The sequence below is a fragment of the Callithrix jacchus genome, chromosome 9 (genome assembly GCF_049354715.1).
Source record: "Callithrix jacchus isolate 240 chromosome 9, calJac240_pri, whole genome shotgun sequence".
NCBI lineage: Eukaryota > Metazoa > Chordata > Mammalia > Primates > Cebidae > Callithrix > Callithrix jacchus.
The window spans coordinates 21,880,001-21,903,050 of record NC_133510.1 but is presented as its reverse complement, the minus strand read 5'-3'; the positions used below and the strand labels follow the sequence as shown (position 1 = coordinate 21,903,050).

The following is a 23,050-nucleotide window of genomic DNA, read 5'->3' as shown; positions in this document are numbered from 1 at the left end:
AGAATAAAATACCTAGGAGTACAACTAACGAGGGATGTAAAGGACCGCTTCAAGGAGAACTACAAACCACTGCTCAAGAGAGGACACAAACAAATGGAAAAAAATTCCATGCTCATGCATAGAAAGAATCAATCTTGTGAAAATGGCCATACTGCCCAGAGTAATTTATAGATTCAATGCCATCTCCATTAAGCTACCACTGACTTTCTTCACAGAATTAAAAAAAAATTACTTTAAATTTCACATGGAGCCAAAAAAGACCCTGTATAGGCAAGACAATCCTAAGCAAAAAGAACAAATCTGGAGTCATCACACTACCTGACTTCAAACTATACTACAAGGCTATAGTAACAGAAACAGCATGGTGCTGGTACTGGTACCAAAACAGATATATAGACCACTGGAACAGAACAGAGGCCTCAGTAATAATATCACACATTTACAACCATATGATCTTTGACAAACCTGACAAAAACAAGCAATGGAGAAAGGATTTACTTTTTAATAAATGGTGTTGAGAAAACTGGCTAGCCATGTGTAGAAAGCTGAAACTGGATCCCTTCCTTACACCTTATACAAAAATTAACTCAAGATGCATTAAAGACTTAAATGTAAGACCTGGAACCATAAAAACCCTAGAAAAAAACTTAGGCAATACCATTCAGGACATAGGCGTGGGCAAAGACTTCATGACTAAACCACCAAAAGCAATGTCAACAAAAACCCAAATTGCCAAATGGGATCTAATTAAACTAAAGAGCTTCTGCACAGCAAAAGAAACTATCTTCAGAGTGAGCAACCAACCTACAGAATAGGAGAAACATTTTGCAATCTATCCATCGGACAAAAGGCTAATATCCAGAATCTACAAAGAATATAAACAAATTTACAAGAAAAAACAACCCCATCAAAAAGTGGGTGAAGAATATGAACAGATACTTCTCAAAAGAAGACATTTATGCAGCCACCAAACATATGAGAAAAAGCTCATCATCACTGGTCATTAGAGAAATGCAAATCAAACCCACATTGAGATACCATCTCATGCCAGTTAGAATGGCAATTATTAAAAAGTCAGGAAACAACAGATGCTGGAGAGGATGTGGAGAAATAGGAATGTTTTAACACTGTTGGTGGGAATATAAATTATTTCAACCATTGTGGAAGACAGTGTGGTGATTCTTCAAGGATCTAGAAATAAAAATACCATTTGATCAACCAGTCCCAATCCTGGGTATATAACCAAAGGATTATAAATCATTCTGCTATAAAGACACATGCACACGTATGTTTATTGTGGCACTGTTCACAATAGCAAAGACTTGGAACCAACCCAAATGCCCATCAAAGAATATACTGGATAAAGAAAATCTGGCACATGTACACCATGGAATACTATGCAGCCACAAAAAAGGATGACTTCATGTCCTTTGCAGGAACATGTATGAAGCTGGAAACCATCATTCTCAGCAAAGTAACACAAGAACAAACACCACATGTTCTCACTCATAAGAGGGAGTTGAACAATGAGAATACAAGGACACAGAGAGGGGAGCATTACACACTGGGGCCTGTCAGGTGTGGTGGGCAAGGGGAGTGACAGCGTTAGGAGAAATACCTAATGTAGATGACAGGTTGATGGGTGCAGCAAACCACCATGGCACGTGTATATGTATGTAACAAACCTGCATGTTCTGCATATGTACCCCAGAATTTAAAGTATAATTTAAAAAAAGAAAGAAAAAAATGCAGGTGGCAGTCACATATGAAGCAACAACAAACTAAATGTGCAATGAGATTTTAATGTACAGTCATAGTTAATTGATTTCACAGTTAATTGATTTTATCGTACAGTCATAGTTAATTGATTACACACCATACTTTTTCTCCAAAAAAAAGAAGCATGATGCTGAGTAGATTATGAATTATTTGTAGCATTATATCTCAGATTATAATAATCAATTTTTTGAAAACTGAATATCTCTCAATTGTATAAGACTCCTGGCTCAATTTCTTTGCTATGTAATAATATTTAATCTGTACATTAGACTCTTTACTAGAAAGTGGATGGATAAGAAATAAAAAACAAGCATTCATTTTATTTATTTATTTTATTTTTTGAGATGGAGTTTTGCTCTGTCGCCAGGCTGGAGTGCAGTGGTGCCATCTCGGCTCACTGGAACCTCAGCCTTCTGGGTTCAAGCAATTCTCCTGCCTCGGCCTCCCAAGTAGCTGGGACTACAGGCAGCATTCATTTTAAATTAAGTTTTAATGTTTCTGTGCTGTTTGAAATGGTAGTCCCCTTCCTCACCTCTGCCTTCTACAGCTCACCATAGCAAGAATCCTAGAAGCCTTTCTTGGACATCCTCTTGTGTCAACCACATTGTGTCTTGCCCCTCGTAAGCACCTCCCACCCCAGCATGCATTCGTACTGTCGGTGCTGCCGCTTTGGGTTTGGCCCCCCCAAACTGTACAGCCACGCCCTTTCTTTCTTCAGTCTTTCCCTGGTGCCTAAGTACTGATCTGAATGCCCTCTTTTGTGAAATGAGGGAAGGAGGCAAAGGGTCGGGGAAGAGGAGTGGAGGGCTGGGACAGCACAATGCATGCAGTGCATGCCTCCATCTCCAGCACATATCCCTCACCTCCGTCTGCTTTGTTCTGGGATCGCAGCGTGTTGGTGCCTAAGCAGGCTCGGATTACACTGATTCCCAGTTCACCCATGACTGCCTCCTCAAGGCATGATCCCCACCTCTGTAGTGACTCCCCATGGGTTTTCCTTAACTGCATGAAAATGCCTCTTTAGTTCTGTATTCAGGGCTTTCCTTGAACTCTTTATTCACTTCAGCTTGTTTTCCTTCCTTTCACTTATTTTCTTTACTCCAAGTAAGTCTATCTACTTCTCATTTTATGGCACAATTTTTAAAATTAATTCTACCTTGTGCTTTGTTATGTACCATTCATCTCATCAGAAATGTCTTGCTTTGACTGCTGTAATCTGTATTTATCATCTCCTTCTGCACCCAAGAGAAGAGAGGAGGCTTTTCAGCTTAATTCAATGTCATACGGATTATTCTATTACTTGGGTAATTCTCTAGTCACTAAGGGTATCTCATTACATGTTCATGACATACTTCGTTGCTGTTTTGTTTCGATGTCAACTATAACCTTGTAAGTTTGCATAAACTAAAATTCAAAATTTCCAAATATGTGATTAGAATGTTATTAGAATAACATGACTATTATTAGACTATTATTAGAATAATATGGATATTATTAGAAAATAAGAATAAGGTGCTCTCTAAAAATACAGTTTCTGAGGCTCTCCACCCCAGACTCATGGAAATGAAATCTCTAGCATTTAGGCTATGTCATCTATATTTTTATTTTGTATTTTTAAGCAGGCTTTCTAATAAATTTTAATACAATAAAATTTCTGAGCTTGTATTCTGTATCATAAATTCGAATATCATATAAGTGATATTAGTTGAAGATAACCTGATTTAGGTACACTCACATTTCTGTCCAGGCTTGTAGAAAGGTTTATCAGTCTGTATGAAGACCAGATTCTCTCTGGATCTGATAGCCACAGATCTCCTCTCTTCCAGATTGAGAGTGGCTCCTTTAGCAGAAAATGTAATAAAAGCCAGTGGGTCAGATCTGGCCTGAGGAACCTAGGGAGCAAATAAATACTCCATGAGATTGATTTTTTTGTCAAGAAATCTCTATTACTGTGTGTTGGTATCACTAAAAGTCTTAATTCATAATTTGTCATAGCTATTTCTTCAATAACCAACCTTCTTTATTTCTCTTGCTTTGTCACTTCCTTATCTCACCATTTAAATGAATAGTTTGCCTTTCTTAAAACTTCTCTTTTCTGTACAAGAGTCATTCTTTTTATATATCTTACTCCCTTCAACAATTTTCTATCCTAAAATCAAACTTTTCAGCTGTTGCCCTTGTTACCATTTATGACTGCACTTACATCATCTCAAACTGAGGACTATATTATTCTTTTAAAAAATTAAAATAACTTTTCATGTACAGTCATATAGCCTGATCTCTATCCCTGAAAATCAGTTATGTGAGTGATATTCACGTACCTGTAATATTATTTTCTATATTAAGCAGAAAGAAGCATTTACCTCAAAGCTGATGCATTTGAAGAAATTTTCTCCAGTAACATTCTCTTCAAATATTTTGGTCTGGATTTCACCATAGTTGAGGGAGACCACAAGAACAGCAGATTCAGTGAGATTAAAAAGCTGGGCACAAGCTTTATCCAAGGAGCCTTCTTGTAGAACAGAAGGAATCAGCAGAACATACTGCCTACAAAATTAGAGCAAGACTATTACAACTGAATGTGCCAATGATTCGTTACTTAGCAATTACTGTGTTAACTGAACAATTTTTTAGTTTAAGAAAAATATGCTATTTTTAAATGTTAGAAGTACATCAAATGGCTAAATCTGTATAAAATAGAAAGATACTGGCCTAGGAATTAAATTTTATAGACTCAAAAAGGAAATCACAATTAAAAACCAGCAAGTAATTTGTGATTAGTTCTATAAAGGTTAACATCGTCAGTGTTCTGATACAATGCTTTTGCCCCCAAACAGACACAGCACATTCTGTTTTGTATTTGCCTACTGTCTGTCCAGTTCCTTTCCCAGCAGCCGTCAGACACCTCTTTCTCAATATAAATATAACGCTGTTGTAGCTCTTAATCAGCATTCTGGACATCTACAAGGCAGAGCTGATGCCATTCAAATTTGAAATTTACTATTCCCATGGGCATATTTTGAATTATATTGTTAAATGGTAATACTATTTAAAATCAAATTACTGCAATAAAAATGTAACACTTGAATTTTTTTTTTCTTTTTTTTTTTTTTTGAGACAGAGTCTTCCTCTGTCACCCAGGTTGGTGTGCAGTGGCACTATCTCAGCTCATTGCAACCTCTGCCTCTCATGTTCAAGTGATTCTCCAGCCTCAGCTTCTGGAGTAGCTGGGATTACAGGCACGTGCCACCATGCTGGCTATTGTATTTTTAGTAGAGATGGGTTTTCACCATGTTGGCCAGGCTGGTCTTTAACTCCTGACCTCAGGTGATCTGCCCATCTCAGCCTCCCAAAGTGTTGGGATTACAGGCATGAGCCACTGCACCCGACCCGAATTTTTAGAATCAAGCTCTATTTGCCTTCCATGTGAAATAATAAACTGTGTAATCACTTACATGTTTGGAGACTGACAAAAAGTCAGATGAAAAAGAAAAATGCCCAGAAGTATTCTCTTCCACATCATGATCCAATCAGATGAAGAAGTCAAGAAGCTGTGTCCACAAGATCATGTACAGGTCAACGTACTAGGAGCCCAGACAGTCTCAGTAGTCAGGGAAGCCGGCATGAGACTATATATCCATGCAGGAGATTTTGCCAGTATTTCCTAAGTCATTCTTAAAGTTTAAGGCATGTTACTTAACTAAATGCATTCTTTAAATTTTGAACACCTCCCAGTTACATGTCATTAGGTGTGTCATCTAGTTTACAAGATAGTTTTGCATCAGCACTTCCTAGACCTAATTTATGATGCCTATGTGTGAAAATTTCAAGAACAAACTAAACCTCATTTCAATAAATTCAATCATTGTAAATTAATTTGTATCTCACTATTATTTCTTGGTTGAGAGCTAAATCTATTTTGAGAACTCAGTACCAATTTCTGGTTGGCAATAGTTTCATATAGTTATTACAATGGAAGCAATTTAAAAACAATAAAGGCTTAAGGAAGCGCTAATGCAAAAAAAAGATTAAAATATTACCATGTATTTTTATTACTAATTGTTGATGTATTTTCCATACAACATATTTTTGTATGTCAAATATATACTTATGGTTTGAAATCCATGAGAAACAATTAACTTCAGACCTTGAATTTTTAATATGACAATAAAATAAAAGCTAACAAAATTTATAGTAAGAATTACCTTTTATTGTTCCAAATTGTTTACAGATATAACAAGGTACATAATAAAGTAGCAATAGCACTTGTTTATTAATTGATTTAGCAAGATAAATGGCCATATTAAAAATATCCTTAGATTTTACCTTGAAATACAGATATAAGGCAAGCTGGTACTCCATGTGAGGCAAGAGAATAGGATCTGGAGGCAGGGAACATAAGGCTGATTCACACTGACTTCCTAGAACTACATCAAATTGAAACACTTCAGCAATGACAGGAAATATCCTCTCCATTTACATAGAGTGTACACTGAGTAAATGACCTTGTAACTTTACTACATTCTCTTCATTTACATAGGTTGTACACCAAGTAACCAATGGAAACCTCTAGAGGGTATTTAACCCCCAGAAAATTCTGTAATGGGACTCTTGAGCCCCTATGCTTGGGGCTCCACCCTGTGGAGTTTACTTTCATTTTCATTAAATTTCTGCTTTTGTTGCTTCATTCTTTCATTGTTTTGTTTGTGCATTTTGTCCAATTCTTTCTTCAAAATGCCAAGAACCTGACCACCCTCAACTTGTAACACATGCAACAAAGCATGGAAAGAATGCCACAAAATATTATTTAGTCATTTTTTCTTACCTCCTGGGCCCCCCGACATTACTTTGCCAAGGTTGCATCTCTTTTAACACCAAGGTTGCAGAACCCAGGGAATTAGTGGAACGATTCGTCTTTGGAGTGTAAGAAGGCATCCGGGAGACAAAGAGTTGACTTTAACATTTGCATCTTGACATGAACAAGTGAAACTTGTTAAGATGAATCTGAGGTAGGTAAGCCTCTATTGGATCATGATATAAAGATATCCTGGTAGGAATGTTTGTTGAAGCATTACATTTTCCTTTTTTGCATTTCATTTTCTTCTTTTCCTTTACCGAAATTATTGCCAGGTATTTTGTGTTTGAGAGTTTTGACCAAATAAGATGCTCTTAGAAGACAATCCCATGATTGCTGTGACCTTATCATATATCAAAAAGTGGTCTCATTGGGCTTTGCCTCTGATATTGCCCTTTTACTGAAAACAGCAGGAAATCTATTTTACCAACTATTTCTTTCTCTAAAATTCAAGCTAATTATATCACATCCTCTTTAAAAATCCTTTAATGGTCCACTATTACCTATAGGATAAATCCCAAACTCTTTAGGTACAAAAGTTTCTTATGGTTCTTATTTCCCTTTACCCCAACCCAGCTTGCCCACAGATGTTCTGCTTTCTTCCCTGAAAACACCAGCAATGTGCCACATCCTTTCATCTCTCCATGTGTATTTGTGAGCTAAATCTTCTGTCTAGAACCTCTCTTTATATGATATCCTGCCTGCCAGGTACACATATCCTCCTTGTTCTTTTATGATTCTGTTCAAGCTTTCATAATTCCCAAGCTGAAATTAGTTGCTGCTCCTTTTAGCTCATGTAGCTTTACAGGATGTCATGTCACACTGCAAGTATTTGTTTCCTAGTTGGCTGTGGAAATCTCAGAGACAGCCTGAATGTTTTATTCATTGTTGGATTTCCAATGGAAGGAATATGAATGCAAGCACCTCTTGAGTCATTCAGACTTTTAGTCAGTCTCAGGTTTTCCATAGAATCTTGTGTCTGTACAACTGACTGTATTCTTAGGGAGCAAAATAGAATATTAACCCTCCCGGAGGAGAGCTTCTTTCTTTTCACTGAACCTATCCTATGCTGCATTTGAAGTAAGCACTCTTGACTCCCAGATTTTTAAAGCAAACCCATTATTGGAGTGCTAGCTTTCTATCCAGGGGGTGTACACAGGCTTTGTAATGCGGTGAGAAGCAGATGCATCTTTCTGATTACTAATGTTTTCAGTTGGGTTCCCGCTTCCATATGTTACAGAGAACTAGAAAAGATTAAAGCTGATCATCATCTGTATTTAGGGTATGGTCAACTTAATGAGGCATCAGTTTTTATTTTATTGTTACTGTATTTTCACCTAAACTTTTCTAAAAAGGCTGGTATCATGCACTTCTTTACCTATGAACTTTTGGCCAAATCGCAAGACAGTTGCCCTTAATCATTTGACTAAGATAATGAACTCTATGCTTTCAATCAACTACTTCCTCTTTATATCCCAGTCGGCTAACAGTCTCAGATAAGTGACTACTTGTGTTATTCTTTGTGAAAGCATCACCCAAACCTACCTCTCTTTATGTTAGCAGGTTACTGATTCCTCGGGCTTTCCTTGCCCCTTGCCACAACACTCATTTCAAAGTGTGAATCTAAAATGATCACTTACTATTGAAGAACACAGTCAGGCCTGTATTTACAGATAGAGTATCTTTATCAATTAAAATGCAGAATATAAATCATACCAGTAGCAGGGCACATCTGGAGATCAAATGCTTTCTAAGACTTTATTAACCCATTACAATTTAGAAATCCAAATCTAACATCAACAACAGGAAAGTTAATATAAGAAATTTCTGAAAGACAAATTAATACATATGTTTGAATTTGTTGAGTAGAAAGTGGATCTTGCAGAACACTTATCTTTTATAAGGAGAATTAAATTTACATTTACAAACACACATACAATCTTGTATCTGATTTGATGGAAGAAATCATAATTATTAAATATTTGAATAATACCCCTCTGATAAATAAATATGTCACCTTTGAGCATACTACATTGACTTGTATATATGAGAATTTTCCTAGATTGCCAATTAGCATCTAAAATTTGAAGTAAATGCCCTAACCTTCTATCTGAGATTCATGTCTAGAATTATGATTTATTTTCTTGTTCCATGAAATTATAACACATGTGGAATGATTCTATTAATATTATTTATACTTGCCTCTGACTCTTTAAGTTACATATGACTTAGGGTATGATTGCTTACTTTTTTAGATATTCCCCCAATCTCAAAAGTGAATTGTACACATTAGACATTATCCAGATTGAAAAATAGATATAAATATAGACCTCTATTTACCAAATAGAAGGTGTATTAGGGAGGTCTATATTTGGTAAAAGTCTTCTAACTGTTTAAATGTGAAACAGTAAGAATAACAGAAAGACATATGTACACATGAACACAGACATACATAAGATTTTTAGGATACAATGACATACAGGAGACAGAGCAGTTTTTTCCAATTCTCATTCTATGCATGGGGAAATCCCCTTCTATTGTGGGAAAAGATTTCATCATTTACTAGAGAGGATCTCATTAATAAAGTTAAAGGTGTGGAGTAAGTCAGAAAAATGAGGGTGTGGGTTGTCTGTTAGGCAAACTGGGAATGCTGTTTCCAGCATATGGGAAAATCCCTCTTTATTCACACACATTCCATTGTTCACTTCCTCATCCTGTAAATCAGAGGTGTGTTTCATTACAACAATAAAAGTGCAATGCTGGGCTAAGGCCTTCTTATAATTATTATAAAAAAGAATTCTAAACAAAATCTAAATCAATGTTTCTAACCTAAGATCAGTGTTCTAATGATCTTCTAAAAGGCATCAGGGATGACTTTTATTATAATATTTTTAACAGCAGCAATTATTTTATGAAATTTTAAAAAATGAATTTGGTAATTGTCAAAATAAAAGACAAATAAGACATAAGTTCAAGTCTGAGTTTATTGTGAATACATTGGAATAACGTTATTAATAGATATTGTCTGCTTTTATTTCAGTGAATATTCATATATTTAATATAAGAAAATATTTCATATTCAAGATGCCTTTCCCTACAATACAAAGTAACTGAAGAGTTTATAGGTAATATATACTATTACGGGGGGATGGAGGCAGCAAACCACATTGCCATGTATGTACATATGCAACAATCCTGCATGATCTGCACTTGCACCCCAGAACCTAAAGTACAATAAACATAAATAAATAAATAAACAAACAAGTCATATATACTCATGAAAAGTAAAAAAAAAAAGAAGAATAAATTATGCTTCCAAACTTAGGGAAGATCTATTTATTCTTCCAAGGTCAGTTTCAGAATATAACTTCTCTCCTATGTTTTCACTACCTTTCTTGCTTCATTTTCTTTAAAGTATGATTCTTTAGGTAGTATTGATAATTGTTGATATTAAGAAAATATAAAACTTCTGGGAATAACTCAAATCATCTTGCAATCTTTGGCTGTCCTCACCTTGCATAGCATGCAGTATTTCTTCGTAGGTAGTAGATGAAGGGCTTTGGGAAACTTGCCAGGAACTTACCATGAGTCATGGGACAAATGGGAACTTGTCCTCTCTGCAGAACCTGTTCTTGAGAAGCCCTTTGTCCACAGCCTCAGCAGGCAGCTGGTTCATACCACCCAATGGTAAGCAATGCTCATCTGTTCTCTCCCTTAAGGCCTCTCTTTGTGTGAAGACCCACAAGCATAAGTGTCTATGGCAGGGCTGTGTCAGGAGCTCACAGTGCTCTCCTCTGAGCTATCATTACTGAACATAATCAGGGTTTTAAGTCCTGTACCCAAATAAACTTGTTTTATTTGGCATTAAAGCTGTCACAACAAGTTGTAAACATTCCAGAGCTTTTTGCCAGTAGAAGCAGAGGTAGTCTCTCAGGCAGAGTATGGTCAGGCCTCTGTTGGAAAAGGTCTGTGGTAAATGCAACCCCTTGGCACAAAAAAGTTATACTTTTGTTGTAGTGTAAATAAAAAATAAAATTCTATGCCCCCAACCAATGGAATGAACCCCATCTGTCAGCCAAGAACATTCTAAAGTAAACCTGAAACACTAGTTCAGGCCATCCTGGGAATGGGAGGTCAGATGTATCTGATTATGCCTTCGCCCTTTGGAATCCAGGCACAGCTGACCAGCACTAACGTTAAAACAGAGACCTCAAGACAAAACTTTTTTTGTAGCAATAAGACACCAACATGACAGATAGCAGGTCTGGAAAGAAATTGAAGTATTTTACTCCAAAATATGTTTACTTTCTTCTTTTTAACTCAAACATGCTGTTCTTATGGTAGCGAGTTTTCATTAGATCTGACGGTTTTATAAGGGCTTTTCCTTCAAGTCACTCTGTGCTTCTCCTTGTTGCCACCATGTGAAGAAGGACAGGTTTGTTTTCCCCTTCCACCATGATTGTAAGTTTCCTGAGGCCTCCCAAGCCATGCTGAACTGTGAGTCGATTAAACTTCTTTCCTTTATAAATTACCCAGTTTTGGGTATGTCTTTATTAGCAGTGTGAGAACGAACTAGTACACTGATAGAGAAAAGCAAATCAAAACCACAATGAAATACCATCTCACACCAGTCAGAATGGCTATTCCCTTTGAAAACTGGCACAAGACAAGGGTGCTCTGTCTCACTACTCCTATTCCACATAGTGTTGGAAGTTCTGGCCAGGGCAATCAGGCAAGAAAAAGAAATAAAGAATATTTAATTAGGAAGAGGAAATCAAATTGTCTCTCTTTGCAGATGACATGATTGTATATTTAGAAGATCCCATCGTCTCAGCCCAAAATCTCCTTAAACTGATAAGCAACTTCAGCAAAGACTCAGGATACAAAATTAATGTGAAAAAATCACAAGCATTCCTATACACCAATAATAGACAAACAAAGAGCCAAATCATGAGCCAACTCCCATTCACAATTGCTACAAAGAGAATAAAATACCTACGAATACAACTAACAAGGAATGTAAAGGACCTCTTCAAGGAGAACTACAAACTGCTGCTCAAGGAAATAAGAGAGGACACAAACAGATGGAAACACATTCCATGCTCATGGTTAGGAAAAATCAATATTGTGAAAATGGCCATACTGCCCAAAATAATTTATAGATTCAACGCTATCCCCATCAAGCTACCAATGACCTTCTTCACAGAACTGGAAAGAACCACCTTAAACTTCATATGGAACCGAAAGAGAGCCCTCATAGCCAAGACAATCCTAAGGAAAAAAAAAAAAAAAAGCTGGAGGCATCATGCTATCTGATTTCAAACTATACTACAAGGCTACAGTAATCAAAACAGAGATGTAGACCAATGGAACAGAACAGAGGCTTTGGAAGTAATGCCACACATCTACAACCATCTGATCTTTGACAAACCTGACAAAAACAAGCAATGGTGAAAGGATTCCCTGTTTAATAAATGCTGTTGGGAAAACTGGTTAGCCATAAGCAGAAGGCTGAAACTGGACCCCTTCCTTACACTTTACACTAAAATTAACTCCAGATGGATTAAAGATTTAAACATAAGACCTAACACCATAAAAACTCTAGAAGAAAACCTAGGCAATACCACTCAGGACATAGGCGTAGGCAAGGACTTCATGACCAAAACACCAAAAGCAGTGGCAACAAAAGCCAAAGTAGACAAATGAGATCGAATTAAACTCCAGAGCTTCTGTACAACAAAAGAAACTATCATCAGAGTAAACTGGCAACTAACAGAATGAGAAAATTTTTTGCAATCTACCCAGCTGACAAAGGGCTAATATCCAGAATCTACGAAGAACTTAAACAAATTTATAAGAAAAAAAACAACAACAAGCCCATCCAAAAGTGGGTGAAGGATATAAACAGACACTTTTCAAAAGAAGACATTTAGGCAGCCAATAAATATATGAAAAAATACTCATCATCACTGGTTATTAGAGAAATGCAAATCAAAACCACATTGAGATACCACCTCATGCCAGTTAGAATGGCGATCATTTAAAAATCTGGAGACAACAGATGCTGGAGAGGATGTGGAGAAACAGGAATGCTTTTACACTACTGGTGGGAGTGGAAATTAGTTCAACCATGTGGAAAACAGTGTGGTGATTCCTCAAGGACCTAGAAATAGAAATGGAATTTCTGACCCAGCAATCCCATTACTGTGTATACATCCAAAAGATTATAAATCATTCTATTGTAAAGACACATGCACAGGTATGTTTATTGTCTTACTGTTCACAATAGCAAAGCCTTGGAACCAACCCAAATGCCCATCAATGATAGACTGGATGAAGAAAATGTGGCACATATACATCATGGAATACTATGCAATCATAAAAAAGGATGAGTTCATGTCCTTTGCAGGAACATGGATAAAGCTGGAAGCCATCATTCTCAGTAAACTGACACAAGAACAGAAAACCAACATTGCATGCTCTCACTCATAAGCAGATGTTGAACAATGAGAACACATGGCCACAGGGAAGGAAACATCACACACCTGTTGGAGGGTGAGAGAGCTAAGGGAGGAATGGCAGGGGGTGGGGGATTGGGGAGGGATAACATAAGGAGAAATAGCTAACGTAGATGATGAGAGGATGGATGCAGCAAACCACCATGGCATGTGTATACCTATGTAACAATCCTGCATGATCTGCACATGTACCCCAGAACTTAAAGTATAATAAAAAGTAAATAGAATAAAATAAAATAAAATGTAAAAAAATAGTAGATGCTGGTGAGGTTGTGGAAAAAAAGGGAATGTTTATACGCTGTTGGTGGGAGTGTCAATTAGGTCAACCATTGTGGAAAGCAGTTTGGAGAATTCTCAAAAATCTAAAACCAGAACTACCATTTGACCAGCCATTTGAATACTAGGTATATACCAAAGGAAGATAAATCATTCTGTCATGAAGACACATGCACATGTATGTTCACTGCAGCACTATTCGCAATAGTAAAGACATGGAATCAACGTAAATGCTCATCATTGGTAGACTGGATAAAGAAAATGTGGTACATATACGCCATGGAACACTATTCAACCATAAAAGAATGAAATCATGTCCTTTGCAGGAACATGGAAAGAGCTGGAGGTCGTTATCCTTAACAAACTAATGCAGGAACAGAAAACAAAATACTGCATGTTCTCACTTATAAGTGGGAGCTAAATGATGAGAATTCATGGACACAAAGAAGGGAACAACACGCACTGTGGCCTTCTTGGTGGTGGGTGGTGGGAGGAGGGAGAAGGGTAGAAAAAAGAAACTATTGGGTACTAGGCTTACATAGTGACAAAATAATCTGTACAACAAACTCCCACGACAGGAGTTTACCTTATAACAAACATGCACATGTACCCCTGAACCTAATTGTTTGTCTTGTCTGTCTTCTTGGTGACTAGAACATGAACACAATGGCTGGGGCTAAACGTCTATCTTAAACTATCAGGAGGAAGAATATATAATATTTAAAGTGGCAGAGTCAAAAGATAGAAGGAACCTAGGTCACTTATGGTAGCTCAGCTATTCATCATTTTGGTCAGCTTATCTTCAGACTTTGTTGATAGGAGGGGAAGGGAGCTTGAGGTTTTTGTCACAGGCAAACTCAATCCTAGTGTACGTACTTAATCTCTTAATATTGCTGTAAGCATTGAAGAAGATAATGGATATAAAATGTTTAGCAGTTTGTCTGACATGAAGTCAGAGGGCAGCTTCTTCTTTTCAAATGTAATGAAGCATTTAGGTTATCAGAACTCAGTTCTGAGCATTTTGAATGATGTGGAAAGACCAAAGAACTTGTTTCCTGTTTGACTAAAACCGGCTGATTTTATGTCTTTGAAGTTGTCTATGGTCAGAATAGTTTTGACTGCTTTTAAAATTTATGTGCCTTCAGATAAAATTTTTCTGCAACTTACTTTCCTCATGTTTATAAAAGACAATATTTAAGCTTACTTTATAGGCTTTACAGAATTAAATGAAACAGTGCTGAGTACTTGGAATATAGCGTGTGCTTAAGCTGAGTGTGTTGGTTTGTGCCTGTAAACTTAGGAGGCTGAGGCAGAAGGTTCACTTGAGCCAGGAGTTCGCGGCTGCAGTGAGCTATGATCGTGCCACTGCACTCCAGCCATGGTGACAGACCCCAAGCTTTAAAAAAAAAGCTTAATAAATGGCGTTGGTTATTACTTAGGTGTGATGGATGATTTGTCAACTTGGCTGGGCCATGGGGCCAAGAAATGTAGTCAAACAATATTCTGGATGTTTTTTTGAAGGTATTTTTGGAATAGATTAACACTTAAATCAGTGGAATTTAGGTAGACTGTGGATGGGCTTCATCTAACCAGTTGGAGATTTGCTTTTTGTTGTCTTTTTTACTTTGGGCTGATCTTCATTGCATGTTCATTGCATGAACCGCACATGCTTCCAGGGGTCTAGATGGGAGAGAAATCACTAAGAACAGACAGAAGAGGGGATATGCAAATCAAAATGATAGAAGAAAGCTTCATAGATGATGAGAGCAGTAAGCTTTGCCTTGGTGCCCCACCTCCGGCCACACGACTGGGCAAACGACAAAGCAGCACCCAGTGTTCAGATCTGAGGGCCCCTGTGACACAGCTCTTTCTACTTCCCCGCGTGGCCACTGTGTAGGTGATGGGTACTCACTATTTGCTGCTTGGACTATAACTCCAGACCTCCAAATCCAGCAATATGGAAGATAACCACCTTCCCACTCTAAACACCTTGAAATGCTATATAAAATATATACTATGTATATAATATATCATATATATTTTAACATAATATATACTTAATATATGTATTTTATTGTAAAAATTAAAATATATTTTATTAAATATATTATTTACTATTTTAATATATATTAAAATTCCTATTTTTCAATGCACAGTTGAGCTTGCAGGAAAGAGAAATCTCCAGGGAGCAAAAATGAAGAGTTTGCCAACACTCCACCTGCCCTAGGGGTTGCAGGACATGACTGGTCTCAATAACCTAGGGGCATGGCCTGGAGTATGTCCTGGGATCCCCAGCCTGCAGGCCGGGGAACCAGAAACTGAGATCTAAGGACCAGACACAGAGCTCCAAGAAAATCCCTCTAATTTGCATCCAAGGAGTCAGAAAATTAAGCTCGAAATGCTCAAAGTGGAGAAATCCCTCATTTCCTTTCCTCTCCAGGCTCTCGGGCCTCAGCCCACAAGGAGGGTCCTTGTAGGTGCCAGTGTTCTGAGGGGGTCTGAGGCAGGGGCTCAGAGTGTGAAGCTGCAGTGAGCCATGGTCCTGCCACTGGACTGTAGCCTGGGCAGAGCAAGACCCTGTCTGGGGGGGAAAAAAGTGTGCTTAGCAGTTAGGGCATTCTCCCAGAACAGGAGTTGAGAATTCCTGCCTCTGCTTTCCCACAGCTTTGAGAGTGTGCAGTGCTCAACCTGGGCTCAGGGACTCCAATCCTGCCCTTGCAGAGCTCACTCAGACACTGGTGCAGTAAAGACACCAACTAGTACTTCCCCTTCAGGAGACACCTCCTCTGCAAACAAAACAAAGCACTCTTTGGATTGCTAAAAACCGTGGTGGCACAGTTCCCCAGACTCTTATTTCTCCAGCCTGAGAGTTGCCCTGGTAGGTGAGGTAAGCGAGGCCAGAGCTCCCACCCCTTATGCTGCTAGGACCTCGGCCACACCAAGAAAAGATACATCTGTCCTATGTGTTTAAAGCCTTTAAGAGAGCCCCAGCTGCTGCTCTGTTGTGCATCTGATTTCCTGGCTAACGGGTTTCAATTCTGTCTGGTGAGTTTTTTGTTTTTTCTTCTTGTTCAGTCCTTAGTCAAGGGGGCAAGAACAGGCAGGTGCTCAGGGCATTTGTCCTCTTCTGAAGGGTTCCTCACTGTGCTCCCCTCCAGGCCAAGCCAGCTCTCCCCTGCACCCTGCCCCACAAGGTCAGCTTCCCTACTCTCCACTCATTCCCATGCCTTTCACCCTCACCTGTGGGTAATTCAGAAGGATGGTCCCGGTTGTTTTGGGAAGAAAAGGCTGTTGGTGAATTGCGGGATGATCAGGCAGCAGGACAAATCGCTCCTGATGCTGAACATGTGCTCACAGGTCCTGCCCTTCCACCTGGGAGAGGAGTTGTGCTTGTGGTTTCAGTTTCTGGGAGTTGCTTGAAATTCTATAGAAAACAGTGTGGCTGGTGGATATGCCAGTGTGTCATGAGTGGTGCAAAGTTAGAAATAACAAGGTCCACGCATGCTTGTGTCTTTCCACAATGTCAGGCTTTTATTGACTTGATTTCAATCGCAAAAGCCGTGAGCTCCATGGAATTCCCAAGCAGGCAACTCTCCTTAGTACCTAGTACTTCCCATTCACTCAGGAGTCAGGGCTGTGCACACACAGACTTAACACACTTCACAAGTCAGTCAGTACTGCAAACCATGTATATTAGTATGCTTAATTAATATATAAATGTTAGAGGTTAAACATTCTCCAACAAACAAAGTCACATTAATATCAAGAGGAAAAGAGATAGGAGAAAGTGTAAATGAACCAGTCCAGGGGTAGTAAAGAAGACAGACGAAAGGAGTCCTGGTCTGGGCTGGGAGCTTTGCCAGTCTTGCAAGGAAGCCCCTTTGAGGAGGCAGGGCCATAGGCAGCAAATGCCAAGTTTTCATCATGAGTGACTGCAAAATGGTGTCAGTGAAGATGGTTTTGAGCTGCTGAAGGCCTAATCTTTTATAATCAGAGTCCGTTGGCAAGAACGGATAGTGGAAGGGTATGCTTGTTTGTGTTTTATCTGGTTGAACAAGCCTTTTTGTTTGTTTGTTAAACCAAACATCTTATCTTTGTTGACAGAGTGTCCTGTAAAATGCTAAGATGGGGTTAGTTATAATGTGTTAGGTTATTTTTCTATTTATTTATTTATTTATTTGATACAGAGTCTCCCTCTGTTGTCCAGGCTGGAGTGCAACGGCACGATCTCAGCTTACTGCATCCTCTGCCTCTCAGCTTCAAGTGATTCTCCGGCCTCACTTCCCAAGTAGCCGGAATTACAGGAGCCCACCACCATGCCGGATAATTTTTGTATTTTTAGTAGAGACAGGGTTTCACCGTGTTGGTCAGGCTGGTCTCAAACTCCCGACCTTGTGATCCACCCGCCTCAGCCTCCTTGAGTACTGAGATTATAGGCATGAGCCACCGCACCCAGCCATTAGGTTATTTTTCTTAGGAGAGGGATCCATAGCTTTCATTGGATTCTCAAAGGGGTCCATGATCCAGAAAAATGTCATAAACACTTCATTTCGTGGCTCCATTTTCTAAATGAATCATCCCCGGAGAGATCGTAGTTTGGGGCATCAAGAACGTTGGAGCTGGAAGAACTGCAGGCAATGGGAGGCTGCCATTTCCCGCTCAGGGGTGGTGCGTGGTGTGGCAACCCTGGAGTACTTGGATGTGGTCATTGGAAACGTGGTTTAAATGAGGAAGGAAAGCACACTAACTGAGAACCTAGCTAGGGGTCAGGAGTTGGGCTAAACAGCTTGTATTTGTCTTCCTGCTTCAGTTTCAGAGTTTCCCTTTGAGGTGAGACTTATTATCCTCATTTTACAGATGTGAACTCAGGCGAGAGAACTTAAGGGACTTCCCCTGTGTCACACAGCTAGCAAAGAGACAGAGCTAGAGATAGACTTGGGACCATGTGGTCAAAGGAACGTGCTGTTTTCAGGGCATCATGCAGCCCTGTCCCATCTATGTGTCACTGAGGGGTGTGGTGGGGGGCACTGGCACAGGCACATCACCTGACCTCTTGGAGGTTCATGTCTCATATGTTGAAAGTGGAAATGCAGTCCCTCTCCTTCACCCCACTTTTTGGCCACTTGTTAAAGAGCAATTAAGAGCCAGGAGGACCAAGGCAAATTAGTTTAGTAGGCTCAACTCCACCTCCTGCTGATTCTCCAATCCTGGGAGAAGGTTCTGAGGTGAAGGCCCTTGGCCAGGTCTCCTGGGACAGAGGCCAGAGAGCAGGCTGCTTCCACCGCTTCCTCTGTGCACTGGGGTGGTGGCCAGGCAGCCTGCTCTGGTGCAAGTGTTTAAAGCCCACCTCAAGCTTTGTGAATATCAGTTTCTTTGATCAAGGTGGCAAAGGGAAAGGGTCGAGTTAATTCACTGGAGGGAGGAGGAGGGCAGAGCAGAAGTGAGGACGACCCACCTCTGGAGTGGCTCCCCCTTCACTCTGTCCTGTCTGCAGACCCTCTTCACCTCTGGATTTCTGCCCGTCATGCCCAAACTAGAAGGCCCCTTCCCTTGCCCCCATCCTCTACGTCCAACCTGAAGCCACCAAAGGTGCATTAATTCATCTGGTGCTTTTGGTGAGGGGCTGGAAGCCCCCTCTTTAAACTTGGTCTCCCACTTGAGAAATGCCAATGTGGCCATCTCGTCCACCCTCTCTTCCATGGCTCCTGCTCCTCCCTGTCCTCAAGGGCTGGCCATGAAGGGCTCCCTTTGTGGCTGATTTCTCTTCCTTTCCAGACCCCAACACTCCTTCCTCCAAAGCGCATTCACATAAGGCGGCCTTTCATTAACGTTGGTAATTCATTCCCTTCAAACTTTAAATACTGCCCCTCTGGAGTGAGTGATTCTGACTTAGACGGGGGAACCGTGGCCTGGCCTCTTTTGCTCCCTGTGGTACTAACACCCTGGCAATAGGCTTCACGTGGGGCTGTGCCTGAGCTGACAGCAGCCACCTTGAGGGACTCAGTCCTGCAAGTCCAATCACAAGCTCCCTCTCAGGGAGTCAGAAGCAGCGGTTTCAAGAGAGAGCAAAACAAAAGCCAGAAGACACATGGGGGCTGGCATTAAGTTGCAGGAGACTGAAGAGATAGTGGCTAGGAGTAGAGACAGAGCCAAGTCCCACGGCCATTGGTGTTTGACCCCAGGCCCCTTTGAGTCCCATGGTGCTCCAGTTCTCTAGAGGTTGAGCTAGGCTGATACCCGCATTGCTGTGCCTGACCTTACCACAAGTCCCGCGCCCTGAGGTGACCTGAGCACATCACTGCTTCTCGAGACCTGAAAGAGCTCAAGGTAAATGTGCCAACACACGAAGTGCCTCATGTTGAGCGCTGATGATGAGGCTGCACCCCAGGCTAGAGTCATTTTCAATCACCAGAGCACGGCAGGCGTGGGAAACCCAGACCTAGGCATGAGCTAAGAAATAGACACAGCGGGCAGGAAGACAAGGGGTCCACAGTCAGCCCACGTCAGGGCACAGACCACAGGGGCAGCAGATGTGTGGGTGGAACAGACAGAGAGACAGCCAGCATGGCTGTGCCCCAACACCCAGCTGACGTTCAGGGGCTCAGCTCCAGACCATGTGGGGGGTGCACGGCAACATATTCAAGCTTATGTACAAGACATTTGAGGTCAGGCATGGAAAAATACTGAGGCACTGTGTGTAGGTTATTTGTGCATGAGAATAAACTCCTTGACCCTGAAAACAGGACAGGGAGTGGAGTGTGTGGTGTGATAAGCAACGCTGAAAACAGCCTCCTGAGAATGCAGTTTGAGTGTGTACAAGGTCATACGTGCCTCATTAACCCACCTCAAATGGCCATCTAGAGGATGTTTGTAGTTAATGCAAGCCCTTTCAACAAATACTTGGAAGACAGAAGCTGGGGCGGACTCTTCTCAGAAGAGCTACCTCCAGCCCTGCTCAGTTGGCATTGTCTGAGTACTTCATTCTCAGCGTTCGCTGCAAGCTATAAGCTCTGCAGACCCGCCAGAACAAGGCCTGGGGACCTCCGCTACAGCCCACAGTCAAATTTTAAAAGTTTCTCTAGGCCGGGCACGGTGGCTCACGCCTATAATCCCAGCACTTTGGGAGGCCGAGGCGGGTGGCTCACGAGGTCAACAGATCGAGATCATCCTGGTCAACAAGGTGAAACCCCGTATCTACTAAAAATACAAAAATTAGCTGGGCATGGTGGTGCACGCCTGTAGTCCCAGCAACTCAGGAGGCTGAGGCAAGAGAATTGCTTGGACCCAGAAGGCGGAGGTTGCAGTGAGCCGAGATCGTGCCAATGCACTCCAGTCTGGGTAACAACAGCGAAACTCCATCTCAAAAAAAAAAAGTTTCTTTAGTGCTCTTATCTTGATGGTGTGCTTCCTTAAGTTTTTGTTTGAAATATTATCATACTGTCATTCTTGAAAGGTCACTGTTGACTCAATTCTAGAGTGACAATTGTTTTCCCTTGGCACTTTGAAGGTATCATATAGTATGGTTTTCTGGCTTTCTTTGTTGCTGTTAAGAATTTTGGGGTCATTCTAATTTTTGTTCCTTTGTAGGTGATCTTCTTTCTCTAGGTGGTTTAAATTTTTTGTTTTATTTATTTAGATTTAAGTTCATTGGTATATGTGCAAGCTTGTTAAATAGGTAAACGTGAGTCATGGGGGTTTGTTATACAGATTATTTCATCACCCAGGTACTAAGCCTAGTACTCAATATTCTTCCTGGTCCTCTTTCTCCTTCCACCCTCCACCTTCTGATAGGCCCCAGTGTGTGTTGTTCCCCTCTATGTGTCCATGTGTTCTCAGCATTTAGCATCCACTTATAAGTGAGATCAAGCAGCATTTGGTTTTCTGTTCCTGTGTTAGTTTGCTAAGTATTATCGACTAGCTCCATCCATGTCCCTGAAAAATACATGATCTTGATTTTTTTTTTAGGGCTGCAAAGCTTTTCACTTGTGTTTTCAGTGCCCTACAGAAGTATAGAAAATGGTGTCGCAAACTCCCATGTGCTCATTCCCCAGCTACAGCAACTCAGCGCCACCTGTGTTTTTCTGTTTCTTTACCTACACTGTCTCCCTGCCAGGATTATTGTGAATCAGGTCTCAGACTTCTTATTGTTTCATCTATAACTATTTTGGTGCAGATTTCTAAAATCATATTATTTTAAAATTGAAACATTTAAAAAAAAGTTGTAGTGGACAAATTATAGGGTAAAATGCAAGCTAGGCACAAATTTCTAAAAGAGATTCTGAGATTATTTAGAAAAGAGGGGGCCTGAGCAACACATCCAGACACCAGAGATTGCCAGTTCACTCTCATTTACCCATCTTAACTTCCAACCCTACCCATTTCAGAGGCTGAGCCATTTGTCCGAGGTCACATAGAGAATGACTGGGAAAACCAGTAAGAGAATCTCCAATTCCGGGCTCTTTCCACAGCCCATGTTCCCTACCTAACATCGTTCATTCATCTTCCCAAAGTCCTGAGAAAGAAAAGAGGTAGGGAGTGGGAGTTGTGACCATGGAGAAAGAGGAGCTGATACTTCCAATGTGTATCAGAAGCAAAATTTGAACTCACCTTTCATGGCCTTTTTTAGCACCAGCAGCCAAACACCAATACCTGTGTTTTATAAAGAGTGCACTTCTACCAACTCCCGCCCTTGCAGTTTAATTTCTTAATTATTGAAAACCTCCTGTGTGCCAGGTGCTCCTCTAAGCCCTGGAGAGACCGCACTGAATTAAGCTGATATCCCTGGCCTCATGCAACTTACATTCTAGCCAAGGAGAGGGAGCAGGCCCTCAACAAGGACATCCATGTGAGGGAAGCACCATGGAGAAAATAAAGCAAGGGGAGGGGCTGAGCAGTGTATGAGGGTGAGGTGACAGAGATGTCCTCTCCAATAAGGAGGCATTTCACCAGAGACCTGTGTTAACCTAAAGGAGTCAAGAAGGTCAGAATCAACCTTCAACAGAGTTGACTCAAGCACAAAGGTTGAGGACAGGCCTGTCCAGGAAGCCCAGATTCCACAGAATGGAAGTCTGTGTTCCAAAGTGAAGTCTGGGTTCCTTTACACAGAGGAAGCTTGGGAAAGCCTAATAGAATTTCAGCATCTTCCTATGTAAGGCTTAATGCATTCATTGTTCAAATGATCTAGTAAGTCGAGGTGGTCTTTTTCTTTGGGAAAAGGTAGATTTAACCTTCCTCACTGAAGATTTAACAGTCTTGGCATCTCAGGTGTCATCTGGGCTGAGTTAGGTACAGGATAATAAAGGAGGCAGTTAATCTATAACAAAGATAAGGATTTGGTAGTGGGGAAGGCCTGGTCTCTTGTCTTTCCTAGTCATTCACAGAAGGGGAACAATGTGGAAGAGAGTTCCTCTTTCAGAATTGGAAACAGGTGGTGTAACTCAGTCTCAGGGCTTGACATCCCTCTGGGTGTAATAAACTTGGAGGGTCCTGAAACAATGTTTTCTTTGACACCTGAAGGAAGTGAGGGAGAGAACTCTATGGTTCTCTAATGGAAGAGTCCTTGGCATGTTCAAGGATCAAGAAGCCAGTATGATGATCACGGAGAGAGCAAAAAGAAGAGCAG

At 40.5% G+C, this 23,050-nt stretch overlaps 1 protein-coding gene across 4 annotated transcripts in view; it reads right to left on the bottom strand.

Moving 5' to 3' along the window:
* The window catches only part of LOC100391974 (ovostatin), a 118,398-nt gene that overhangs the window by 76,779 nt on the left and 18,569 nt on the right, over window positions 1–23,050 (bottom strand). For 3 of the 4 annotated variants that reach the window (XM_035255601.3, XM_017975926.4, XM_035255602.3), the window contains 2 exons: window positions 4,143–4,326; window positions 3,515–3,671 (listed from right to left, as the gene is read on the bottom strand). In XM_035255601.3, coding sequence (XP_035111492.2) covers window positions 3,515–3,671; window positions 4,143–4,326 — 341 coding nt within the window. Of the gene's footprint in view, window positions 1–3,514; window positions 3,672–4,142; window positions 4,327–5,234; window positions 5,439–23,050 lie in introns of those variants that run through there. The other variant, XM_078337949.1, reaches the window with a different exon arrangement.